Here is an 11903-nt window from a genome sequence, read left to right on the forward strand (position 1 = left end):
GAACACTGCCGGGTGTTAGCCAAAAACCAAAAACAAGCAATAAAAACGGGGGGTGGGGGGTAGGGGGGTGGGGGGTGGATGGGAAGGTTTGGAATAATAGCACAGTGGTAGAGCTTTTGCCTTGCATGCGGACAACCCGGGACAGACTCGGGTTCTATCCCCGACATCCAGTTTGGTCCCTTGATCCTGCCAGGAGCAATTTCTGAGTGCAGAGTCAGAAGTAACCCGAGCACTATAGCTTAAAAACAGAAACAAGGGCCCGGAGAGATAGCACAGTGGCGTTTGTCTTGCAAGCAGCCGATCCAGAACCAAAGGTGGTTGGTTCAAATCCCGGTGTCCCATATGGTCCTCCGTGCCTGCTAGGAGCTATTTCTGAGCAGACAGCCAGGAGTAACCCCTGAGCACCTCCGGGTGTGGCCCAAAAACAAAACAAAAAAAAATAGAAACAAAAAATGGGGGGGATGAGAAAAGATTTGGGGAATTCATTTAAAAATTATATATCAGATCCCTGGCCTGGCATCCTGAATATATCAAGAACTTTGACAAATGAGTAATAAAAGCTTAAAAAACAAAAACAAAAAAACAGGGGCCGGAGATATAGCATGGAGGTAAGGCTGCCTTTCATGCTGAAGGACGGTGGTTCGAATCCTGGCATCTCATATGGTCCCCCGTGCCTGCCAGGGGCGATTTCTGAGTGTAGAGCCAGGAGTAACCACTGAGCGCTGCTGAGTGTGACCCCAAAAAAAAAAAAAACAAACAAAACAAAAAAACCAAACTGGTGGCCAGAGAGATAGCACAGAGGAAGGGCATTTGCCTTGCATGCAGAAGGATGGTGGTTCGAATTTCAGCATCCCGTATAGTCCCCAAACCTGCCAGGAGTGATTCCTGAGTGAAGAACCAGGAGTAACCTCAGAGCCTCACTGGGTGTAGACTGTAAAGACAAATCTTTGTGAAGACAAAGGCAATAAAACCCTAAAATAAAAGGAAAGTAAAAGTGGGGGAATGTGAGCAGGACAGCCCCCAAGCCAGAGCAGGGTCCTTTTCATCTACACTCATTCTCTGAGAGGCTTTGCAGTAACTCTCGTTTGAAATGCCTTCACCTCTCCTTTCACAGACCAGCCCTGTGTACCTTGTTATTTTGTTATTTTGGGGAGGCAGCACTCAGGGATTACTCCTGGCTATGCACTCAAACAGAGCTCAAGCAGACCATATGGGAAGCCAGGGATCGAACCTGGCTCAACAACATGCAAGGTTTCCTCCCCACTATCACTATGCTATCACTCCAGTCCCTCTACCTTTTCTTTGTGGGGGCACAACTGGTGGTGCTTAGGGGGACCCTATAGGATGTTGGGATCGAGTTGACGTTATCCATGTACAAGGCTAGTTCCCTTGTGCTGTACTATCACTCTGGCCCCTTCTGTCCACCTTTGTCCTGACCCTGCCTCATGCCTTCACCTCAGGATGGCCTCCTCGGTGGATGTGCTGGTGTCCATCTGTGTGGTCTTCGCCATGTCCTTTGTCCCAGCCAGCTTCACCCTTGTCCTCATTGAAGAACGTGTCACTGGAGCCAAACACCTGCAATTCATGGGAGGTCTGCCCCCCACCCTCTACTGGATCAGCAACTTTCTCTGGGACATGGTGAGGGGAAGGCCTGGAGGGGTGGGCACACCTCGATCACAACTCAGCTCCGCTCCTTCTGGATCCTTTCAGGCAGGGACTTGGGGGAGTTAGGGGTCTTAGGAGATGGGGAAAGTCTCCTGTCCAAAATAAAGACCTCCTGGGATCAGAGAGATTGGCAGTGGAAAGGGCACTTGCCTTGCACTTGGATGACCCCGGCATCCCATAGGAACCCCTGAGCACCTCCAGGAGTGATGCCTGAATACCAAGCCAGGAGTCATCCCTGAGCATCACCGGGTTGGACTCAAATGAAAACAAAAACTATCAAGGCTCCTAACACAATGCAGGGATTGTGGGAGAGACACTGCTGGAGTGATCTTCCTTAGCTCTGCATTCTGACGCAAGGTCACTGATTCTCTACTGCAGTGCAATTACTTGGTGTCAGCTTGTATTGTGGTGCTCATCTTCCTGGCCTTCCAGCAGAAGGCTTATGTGGCCCCCACCAACCTGCCTGCCCTTGTGCTGTTACTCCTCCTGTATGGGTGAGACACCCACACACACACACCTCAGGATCTATTCTTATGGGACTCTGTATCTAGGAGATCTGACATGATCACATGGGAGGTATAGCGGTGGAACTCCAAGGTGGCCTTTAAAGCTCATCTTGGGGGTACAGCAGTGAGGGCACTTACTTTGCATGTGACCAATATGGGTTCAATCCCTGATTCCCTGAGCCTGCCAGGATGATCAGAACCTAATGGGTTCTGATGGTACTGATAGGTGTTCTCAAAAAAAAAAAAAAAACCAACCTCTTGGGGTCAGAAAGATAGCACAGCAGTGGGGCATTTTCCTTGCAAGCAGCCAACCCAGGACCAACAGTGGTTCAATATCCGGCATCCCATTTGGCCCCCCATGCCTGCCAGGAGCGACTTCTGAGCACAGAGCCAGGAGTAACTCCTGAGCGCTGCCGGGTGTGGCCCCAAAACCAAGAAAAAAAATCTCAAAAATTGGGAGTGGGCTAGAGCTATTGTTTTATACAGTGGGTAGGTTGCTTGCCTTGCATGTAGATGGCCCCATTCAATCACTATCACAGCATAGGGTTTTTTGAACCCACCAAGAGTGATCCCTGAACACTGCCGGGTGTGACTAAAAAAATGAAAAGGCTTGTCTTGTCCTGATTCCCACCAAGAGGCCATCTACAGAGGAGGGTGTGTTGGCCTCGGCTCCCCTGTCTGAGTGGTGACCCCTGTCACTTCTCTTGCCCTCACCCACAGTTGGTCAATCACACCTCTCATGTACCCAGCCTCCTTCTTCTTCTCCGAGCCCAGCACGGCCTATGTGGCACTCACCTGCATTAACCTCTTCATTGGCATCAATGGCAGCATGGCCACCTTCGTGCTTGAGCTCTTATCAGATGAGGTAGGGGACTTTGCTTCCCACTCTCCCTCTGCTCCTCACAGCTGGGGCTGGCCAGGGCCCTCGGTCTTGGCCCCTTAATCTGCTTCCCTCTTCTTTCTTGTGCAGAACTTGCAGAATGTGAGCCGGATCTTGAAGCGGGTCTTTCTTATTTTCCCCCACTTCTGCCTGGGCCGGGGGCTCATCGACATGGTGCGGAATCAGGCCATGGCCGATGCCTTTGAACGCTTGGGTAAGAATGTCTCTCAAGTGCAGAATTACTTTGCAAGAGTCAATTAGATAACCCTACCCCCCCCCCCAAAAAAAAAAAAAAAACCAATAGGGACTTCAAGCTGAAGCAGATGTGCAGTGTAGCAGTCATCAAGTTTATCTTGAGCCACATGATGAGAGGTCTGTGACTCAAAGTAAGGGAGGAGTGATATCACTGTTGTGTACCCATCTGACTCTAGCTGATGGGCCTATCCAACTTTGAGTCTATTTTCCTAAGAATGCAAAGCAGGGGTTAGAGTGGTAGTGTAGGGGGTAGATTATTTGCCTTACATGCTGCTGACCCAGTTTCCATCTTTTGTATTCTATGGGGTCTCTTGATATTTTTTTTTAGGGCCATACCCAATGGAGCTCAGGGATTACTCCTGGCTCTGCACTTAGAAATCGCTTCTGGGGCCAGAGAGGTAGGGCATTTGCCTTGCATGCAGAAGAACGGTGGTTCGAATCCCTGTATCCCATATGGTCCCCCGAGACTGCCAGGAGCGATTTCTGATTGCAAAGCCAGGAGTAACCCCTGAGCGCTGCCAGGTGTGACAAAAAAAGAAAGGAAGGAAGGAAAGAAGGAAGGGAGAGAGGGAGTGAGGTAGGGAAGGAAGGAAGGAGATGGAGGGAAGGAAGGGAGGATGGGAAGGAGGGAAGGAAGGGAGGGAGGGAGGGAAGAAGGAAGGAAGAAAAAGGAAGGTAGGAAGGAAGGAGGAAGGAAGGAAGGAAGGAAGGAAGGAAGGAAGGAAGGAAGGAAGGAAGGAAGGAAGGAAGGAAGGAAGGAAGGAAGGAAGAAGGAAAGAAAGAAGGAAGGAAGGAAGGAAGAAGGAAAGAAAGAAGGAAGGAAGGAAGAAGGAAGGAAGGAAAGAAAGAAGAAAGGAAGGAAGAAGGAAGGAAGGAAGGAAGAAGGAAGGAGGGAGGGAGGGAGGGAGGGAGGGAGGGAGGAAGGAAGGAAGGAAGGAAGGAAGGAAGGAAGGAAGGAAGGAAGGAAGGAAGGAAGGAAGGAAGGAAGGAAGGAAGGAAGGAAAGGAAGGAAGGGCTCTGCCGGGATTCAAACCTAGGTCTGTCCTGGCTCGACCGTGTGCAAGGCAAACCCCCTACTGCTGTACTATCTCTCCGGCCCCTGATTTTTTTGGTTTGTTTTGATTTTTGTTTGTTTTGTTTTTATTTTGGGGCCGGTCAGTCATGGTTAGGAGTTACTCCTGGCTCAGGGATCACTCCTGGCACTGCTCAGGGGACCATATGGGATGCCAGGAATCAAATCTAGGCTGGCTGCATGCCCACTGTACTGTCTCTCTGTCTCCTTTATGGTTCCTTGAGCGTCTCCAGAATGATCCCAAGCACAGTGGCAGGAGTAATCCCTGCCTGGAGTAGGCCGGTCGTGGCCTGAAAACAACAAACTCAAAGCACACTGTCTGGGGAGAGGCCCAGACTGCAGGACACCAAGGCTTCACAGCTGTTTCCTTCTTCCCATAGGAGAAGGAACACTGCAGTCCCCACTTCGCTGGGAGGTGACAGGCAAGAACCTTCTGGCCATGACATTCCAGGGGCCTCTGTTCCTGCTCTTCACACTCCTGCTGCAGCACCGCAGCTGCCTGTGGCCTCAGTGAGTGGGAATGGGGGAGAGAGTGGGAGCAGCGGGGATCCTGCATTTAGCCCAGTCACCTCTCTGTGATGCTCAACATATGGCAGACCTGTATTCAATTTCTGGCATCCCAGAGGATTCCCCCCAAGCACTGTCAGGGGTGATTCCTGAGTCTGTCCTGAGCACTGCAGAGTGTGGCCCAGAAATCAACTAAAACGAAGAAACCAATCACATCCCTGTCTTTAGACCTAAGGCAAGGCAGCTGTCACCCCTGGAGGAAGAGGATGAGGATGTGGCCCGTGAGAGGCAGCGGGTAACCCGAGGGGAGGCACAAGGGGATGTGTTGGTGCTTAAAGACCTGACTAAGGTGGGTGCAGAGTGCCAGGGGAGGGCCCCCCACTGGCCCACCCGCTTTTCTCAACGACCTGTACCCCGTCCAGGTGTATCACAGGCAGAGAACTCCAGCTGTCAACCGCCTGTGCCTGGGGATCCCTCCTGGTGAGGTGAGTTCCGAGGGGGGTTCTGGACCAGGAAAGTGAATGTCGGCCCTACTGTGAGCTTCGCCCTCAGTTGAACACCACCTCTGTACTAACACCACGGCTTTGGTTCTTAGTTTGGTTTTAGTTTGGAACCATATCCAATGATTCTTGGGGCTCACTCTTGGCTCTGCACTCAGGAATCACTTCGGGGACCCTTAGGGATGCTGGGGATCGAACCTGGATTGGCCAGTGCAAGGCAAAGTCTTTCCCTGCTGTCCTATCACTTTAGCCCCATAGTGCTGGTTTTGACACTTACTGACAACTTACTGGTTGCTTTCATGCATGTATTGAGGTTCACTCTGTGCCTTCAGATATTGGTAAATGCATGTGAAGTCAAACACATTGTCAAGCACTGGGTCATACCCAATGATGCTTGTGGGTTACTCCTGGCTCTGCACTCAGAAATCACTCCTGGGGCCCGGAGAGATAGCACTGCGGTGTTTGCCTTGCAAGCAGCCGATCCAGGACCAAAGGAGGTTGATTTGAATCCCGGTGTCCCATATGGTCCCCGTGCCTGCCAGGAGCTATTTCTGAGCAGATAGCCAAGAGTAATCCCTGAGCACCGCCGGGTGTGGCCCAAAAACAAAAACAAAAACAAAAACAAAAAAAAGAAATCGCTCCTGGGGGCCAGAGTGGGGTGAGGGGAAGGGGGCACTAGCTATAAGGCACCTGCCTTGTACAGGCTAGCCTAGGACGGTCTGTGGTTCGATTCCCTGGGGTCCCATATGGTCCCCCAAGCCAGGAGTGATTTCTGAGCGCATAGCCAGGAGTAACCCCTTTGTGTCACCGGGTCTGTAGCCAAAAAAAAAAGAAAAAGAAACAGAAATCGCTCCTGACAGGCTGAGGGGACCATATAGGATGCCAGAATTCAAACCAACGGCCATCCTGTGTTGGCCGCATGCAAGGCATACGCCCTGCCACTGTGCTATCTCTCAGACCCCATCATCATTTTTGTTTTGTTTTATTTTGTTTCGGCCACACCCAACAATGCTCAGGGCTTACTCCTGGCTCTGCAATTAGGAATAATTCCTGTATGTGCTCAGGGGACCCTATGGGATGCCCGAGATCAAACTCCAATCAGCTACATGCAAGGCAAGTGCCCTACTCCCTTTAGGCCACATATTATTGAGCACTTATTCAGAGCTGTGCATTTTGGGGGGTGGGGTACACTTAGCAGTGCTCACAGCCCAGAGTCAATCACTCCTGGCTCTGCATTCAGGATCACTCCTGGTGGGACTCAGGGGACCCTATGGGATGCAGGGGATTGAACCTTGAGCTGGGTCAGCAACATACCAGACAAGTGCCCTATTTACTGTCCTACTGGTATCTCTTCAGCTGCCTTAAGTCAGCGCCTGCCAACAGTACTTGAGTGATAGAAATCTCTGTGTTCCAAAGGGGCCCCAGGCCACGCCACTGGTCCACAGCCAACATTCTTGGTGCCCTGGCTTTGTACCCATCTGCCTGATCTGCTGAGGTCAGTCCTACTGCCAGGGTTACCACATCCCTACAGTCACAGCTCCTATGAGCTGGTGGTTCTGTCACTCCAGGTCAAGCATCCTGTGGAATGACTCCTGAGCGCAGAGCCTAGAGCAAGGAGTGCCACTGGCATGTGTCCCCGCACAAAAAGCCTCAAGTCAAGCATCTCCTGTATATTGAAACCCCTCCCCACTTGGGGCAGGCCACCTGTTTAGCATCCATGTCCATTAATGTCCCACTTGAGCTGCTGTGTCAGGAAACACACTCCCCAGTTTTTGTTTCTGTTTTTTGAGCCACACCCAGTGATACCCTTGGGTTACTCCTGACTATGTTGCTCAGAAATCACTCTTAGTTCAGGGACCATATGGGAAGCTGGGAATCAAACTGAGGTCCGTCCTGGACAGCTGCATGCAAGACAAACACCCTACCATTGTGCTATAGCTCTGGCTCCCCAAGGGTTTTTGTTTGTTTCTTTTGTATTTTGTTGTTGTTGGTTTTTGGGTCACACCTGGTGTTGCTCAGGGGTTACTCCTGGCTCTGTGCTCAGAAATCACTCCTGGCAGGCATCAGGGACCATATGGGATATTGGGATTTGAACCACCATCCGTCCTGAATTGGCTGCGTGCAAGGCAAACGCCCTACCGCTGGGCTATCTCTCCGGCCCTGGCCCCCGTGTTTTTGACTATTGCTATGGGGGGGTGCCCATACATTATTGAGACACATTTCACTTGATACCAACCCAGCCTGTTCAGTGAAAGCTTTATTTAACTTTTGGAGGGAATGGGTTTTGGATCCAAGCCCAGTGTTCAGGGGTCACTGGTGTCAGTGCTTGGGGGACAGAGCTGGGGTCAGCTGCATAAAAGACTAATACTGGGGCCATCGCATAGTTCCTAGCACAGTAGGGAGGGTATTTATCTTGCACAGGGCTGTCTTAGGTTCCATCCCTGGCATCCCATATGACGGTCCCCAGAACCAGCCAGGAGTGATTCATGAGTGCAGAGCCAGGAGTAACGCTTGAGCACAACTAGGTGTGGCCAAAAAGACCCCCCAAAAAATAAAAACAAAAAATATAAAGAAGATAATCGCCTTCACTCTGGCTCTGAATGAACCTCCATCTGTGCCCCTTCCCCAGTGTTTTGGACTGCTGGGTGTAAATGGCGCTGGGAAAACAACCACATTCCGCATGGTGACGGGGTCTACTCTGCCCAGCTGGGGAGAGGCCGTGCTGGCCGGTCACAGGTGAGGGGGTTCGTGTGGGGAGGGGATCTTCCTCTTCCCACGGTGGCCTGCGTGGTGGAGGAGGGCTGGCCTTGAACCCCGGGTCCCTATCTCTGCCTGCAAATACAAACAACCCTTTTCCCTGGCCAGGTGTTTCTGGGTGGCCACACGGGGGTGGAGAGCTTGATTTTGTGACCTGATTTTGTGTCCCCAATTTCCTGAGCCTTGTCCCCTCCTCAGCGTGGTCAAGGAGCCCGCAGCTGCCCACCTGCGCATGGGCTACTGCCCGCAGTCCGACGCCATCTTCCAGCTATTGACAGCAAGGGAGCATCTACAGCTGTTTGCACGCCTGCGTGGTGTCCCCGAAGCCCAAGTTGCCCAGGTTAATCCAGGTTGATCCTTGAGGCCACCCCATTCCCCAAAGCCAGGCCCTCACCTGGGACTCCGACCCAGTGCCGTCCTACCCTGCTTAACCACGCCCACTTGGGAATGATCACGCCCACTCATGTGGCCCCGCCCCAAGCCGGCCTGGCCAACCTGTCACGTTCCATCTCCCCTTGTTTTCTTTGGGGGGGGGTGGCTTCCCAGCTGTGGCGGTAGTGGGGGCCAGCAGCCCCTTACCCAGTAATGCCCAAGCTGGAACTCAAGTCCCAAGGATCTCCGTCACCTTGACTTCCCAATTCCTGCCACCCACTAATTTTCTGCTCTCCAATTGTGGCCCGCCCCGCAGACAGCAAACCGGGGACTGTTGCGCCTGGGTCTCCAGCAGTACGCTGACCGGCCCGCGGGCACCTACAGCGGGGGCAACAAGCGGAAGCTGGCGACAGCTGTGGCGCTGGTGGGAGAACCAGCTGTCATCTTCTTGGTGCGTGGGCGGGGCGAATGGAGATAAGGGGCGGAGTTAAGGGAGGCAGTGGGCGGGGTCTCACAAACATGGGTGTAGTCCTGTGTGATTTGCAGTCATGGGTGGGGCTTTTGTGGAGGCGGGGCCTTGATGTATGGGTTGGGCTAAGGAGTATATTCTTGTGGGCGTGGTTATTGGGGGCGTGTCTTCAGTGACTTGGCTGGGACTAAGGGGAGGCGGGACCTAGGCGAGTGGGACTGAGCCTGGGCGGTGGGCCAGGCTGACAGTCAGCATCTCCCCACCCAGGACGAGCCCACCACGGGCATGGACCCCAGCGCCCGGCGCTTCCTGTGGAACAGCCTTCTGGCCGTGGTGCGGGAGGGCCGCTCCGTGGTCCTCACCTCGCACAGGTAAGTCTCTGCACCAGATGTCCTGGGAGGAACCGAGGGACACATTGGGCGTGTGACACTTTGGGCGTGTGACAACTGACCCCAGGAGGAGGGAGGGAAGGAAGGAAGGAAGGAAGGAAGAAAGGAAGGAAGGAAGGAAGGAAGGAAGGAAGGAAGGAAGGAAGGAAGGAAGGAAGGAAGGAAGAATGAAGGAAAGAGGGAAGGAAGGAAGGAAGGAAGGAAGGAAGGAAAGAAGGAAAAGGGGAAGGAAGGAAAGAAGGAAAAAAGGGAGGGAAGGAAGAAAGGAAGGAGGGAGGAAAGGAAGGTAGGAGGAATGAAGGAAAGAAGGAAGGAAGGAAAAGGGGAAGGAAGGAGGAAGGAAGGAAAGAGGGAAGGAAGGAAGGAAAGAAAGAGGGAAGGAAGGAAGGAAGGAAGGAAGGAAGGAAGGAAGGAAGGAAGGAAGGAAGACCAGAGAGCGAGGTGAAAGGGGACCAAATTCTGGAAACACAGCTTAGGATGGACCTGCAGGCTGCAGAGCTGGACGAAGCTGGCGCAGCATCCAGACCCGGGGTGTGGGCGCTGGGTACAGATGCCCGAGGGTGCTCACGGCAGCTTGGTCCCCAACAGCATGGAAGAGTGTGAGGCCCTTTGCACGCGCCTGGCCATCATGGTGAACGGGAGGTTCCGCTGCCTGGGCAGCGTGCAGCACCTCAAGAGCAGGTGAGTGGGGCTCAGTCTTCAGGGCCTTGCGGGAGCGGAGAGGAAAAAGCCTGGGAGCGTCGTGAACCCAGGCTCCGACGTGCACCAGCCAGCAGTGCACTATTGGAAGGAGGTCAGGCCGGTGGGCCAGCCTGGGATTTAAATAGAGGGCAGGATAAGATACCCTGGGCGTGGCTGGGTTGTGGGGCGGAGCCTGTTTATTGGGGAGGGGTCTCCCTCTGTCCGAGAATGACTCATCGGGCTGTGCATGGGGGTCTCGAGCCGAACCCCAATCTCGCTCACCTCCCAGGTTCGGAGCCGGCTACACGCTCACCCTGCGGGTCCCTGCGGTGCGGTGGGAAGGCGCGGTGGCCTTCGTGGTGGAGGCGTTCCCGGGGGCCCAGCTTCGCGAAGCCCATGGCGGCCGCCTGCGCTTCCAGCTGCCTCTGGGAGGGTCCTGCGCCCTGGCGCTGGTCTTTGACCAACTGGCGGCGCGCGGTGTCGAGTGCGGCGTGGAGGACTTCTCCGTGAGCCAGACCACGCTGGAGGAGGTGGCCCAGCTCGGGGAAGGGGGTCAGCGACACGGGGTTGGGGGTGCAGGTCCATGGGCTGACCTTTCCTCTCCTCTCGCGGTCTCTCACCCCTCTAGGTTTTCCTGCATTTCTCAGAGGACCAGGGCAAGGAGGAGGAGCAGGAGGGAGAAGACCCCGCACCGGGTGCCCAGCTCCCCAAAGTCACGACGCAGCTCCTGGATGACCGCTGCACAATGGAAACGGTGCTCTGAGTGTCCCACCCCTGGGGCTGGTGGGCGGCCTGGAGTTGGGGGTCCCAAGTTCCTGGGGGGAGCCAGTGTCAGGGAGGTAATAAAATCTGGAAAACTGTGTGCAAGATGTGTCCAGATGTGCAAGGATTTACATATAAATTTGGGGGGCCACCTCAGCAGTGCTCAGGGCTTCCTCCTGTCTTTGTGCTCAGGAATTATCCCTATGGAAATGTCAGTGATCAAACCCAGGTCGGCCCTGTGTAAGGCAAATGCCCTCCCCCTCCCCACTGCCCTATCACTCCAGTCACTGTATGTCATCTTTTTTTTTTTTTTTGGTTTTTGGGCCACACCCGGCGGTGCTCAGGGGTGACTCCTGGCTGTCTGCTCAGAAATTGCTCCTGGCAGGCACGGGGGACCATATGGGAAACCGGGATTCGAACCAACCACCTTTGGTCCTGGATCAGCTGCTTGCAAGGCAAAGGCCGCTGTGTTATCTCTCCGGGCCCTGTATGTCATCTTTGATCCCCTGAGAATGACTGTAATGGTGAATGAGTGTGAAGACCCACAATTTGGAGGGCACAGAGTCCTCCCTTCTGCAGTCCTCCCCAGGGTGTGAAGGCTACAGTATTGGGGTGCATGAGATCTGATGGCTGGGCCAGAACAGAGCGGTAGTACAGTGGTGAGGGTGTTTGCCTGGCACATGTCCACCCTGGCTTGATACTTGGCATCCCAGAGGATCCGCTGAGCACCACCAGGAGTGATCCCTGAGAACAGAGCTAGGAGGAACCCCTGAACATCGCCAGGTATGGCCCTCCCCCCAAAGGAAAAAAAAAACAAAAACCTAGCAAACAAAGACAGTCTAGTGGCTACCCCTGAGTGCCCATGCAGGTCTGGCGCCAAAGGGCGTGACTTGCGCTGCCTGAGCGTGAAGTGGGCATGAAGTCAGGGCTGGGGAATGTCCGGGCAGGTCAGAGGAGGCCAGCACAGGTGGGCCCCGGCGCTGACCTCCAAGAGGAGGTTCAAAAGCCCACCACACCACCAGCCAGAGAGATGAGTGGGAGAAGAGGGATCGTTAAGGGGCTGGTGGGCTGGGTGTGCGGCTGGACGA

General features: G+C 53.9%; 1 protein-coding gene across 1 annotated transcript in view; it reads left to right on the top strand.

Annotated features, from left to right (window-relative positions):
• Window positions 1-10915, top strand: part of ABCA7 (ATP binding cassette subfamily A member 7) — a 29110-nt gene extending 18195 nt beyond the window's left edge. The window contains exons 34-47 of the mRNA XM_049788242.1: window positions 1461-1638; window positions 2044-2159; window positions 2892-3036; window positions 3142-3265; window positions 4759-4888; window positions 5114-5234; window positions 5308-5370; window positions 8015-8121; window positions 8341-8482; window positions 8831-8961; window positions 9247-9354; window positions 9961-10053; window positions 10343-10583; window positions 10682-10915. Coding sequence (XP_049644199.1) covers window positions 1461-1638; window positions 2044-2159; window positions 2892-3036; window positions 3142-3265; window positions 4759-4888; window positions 5114-5234; window positions 5308-5370; window positions 8015-8121; window positions 8341-8482; window positions 8831-8961; window positions 9247-9354; window positions 9961-10053; window positions 10343-10583; window positions 10682-10816 — 1834 coding nt within the window. The 3' untranslated portion in view covers window positions 10817-10915. The remainder of the gene's footprint in view (window positions 1-1460; window positions 1639-2043; window positions 2160-2891; window positions 3037-3141; window positions 3266-4758; window positions 4889-5113; window positions 5235-5307; window positions 5371-8014; window positions 8122-8340; window positions 8483-8830; window positions 8962-9246; window positions 9355-9960; window positions 10054-10342; window positions 10584-10681) is intronic.
• The last annotated feature ends 988 nt before the right edge of the window (window positions 10916-11903 follow it).

The sequence above is a fragment of the Suncus etruscus genome, chromosome 15 (genome assembly GCF_024139225.1).
Source record: "Suncus etruscus isolate mSunEtr1 chromosome 15, mSunEtr1.pri.cur, whole genome shotgun sequence".
NCBI classification, from domain to species: Eukaryota; Metazoa; Chordata; class Mammalia; order Eulipotyphla; family Soricidae; genus Suncus; species Suncus etruscus.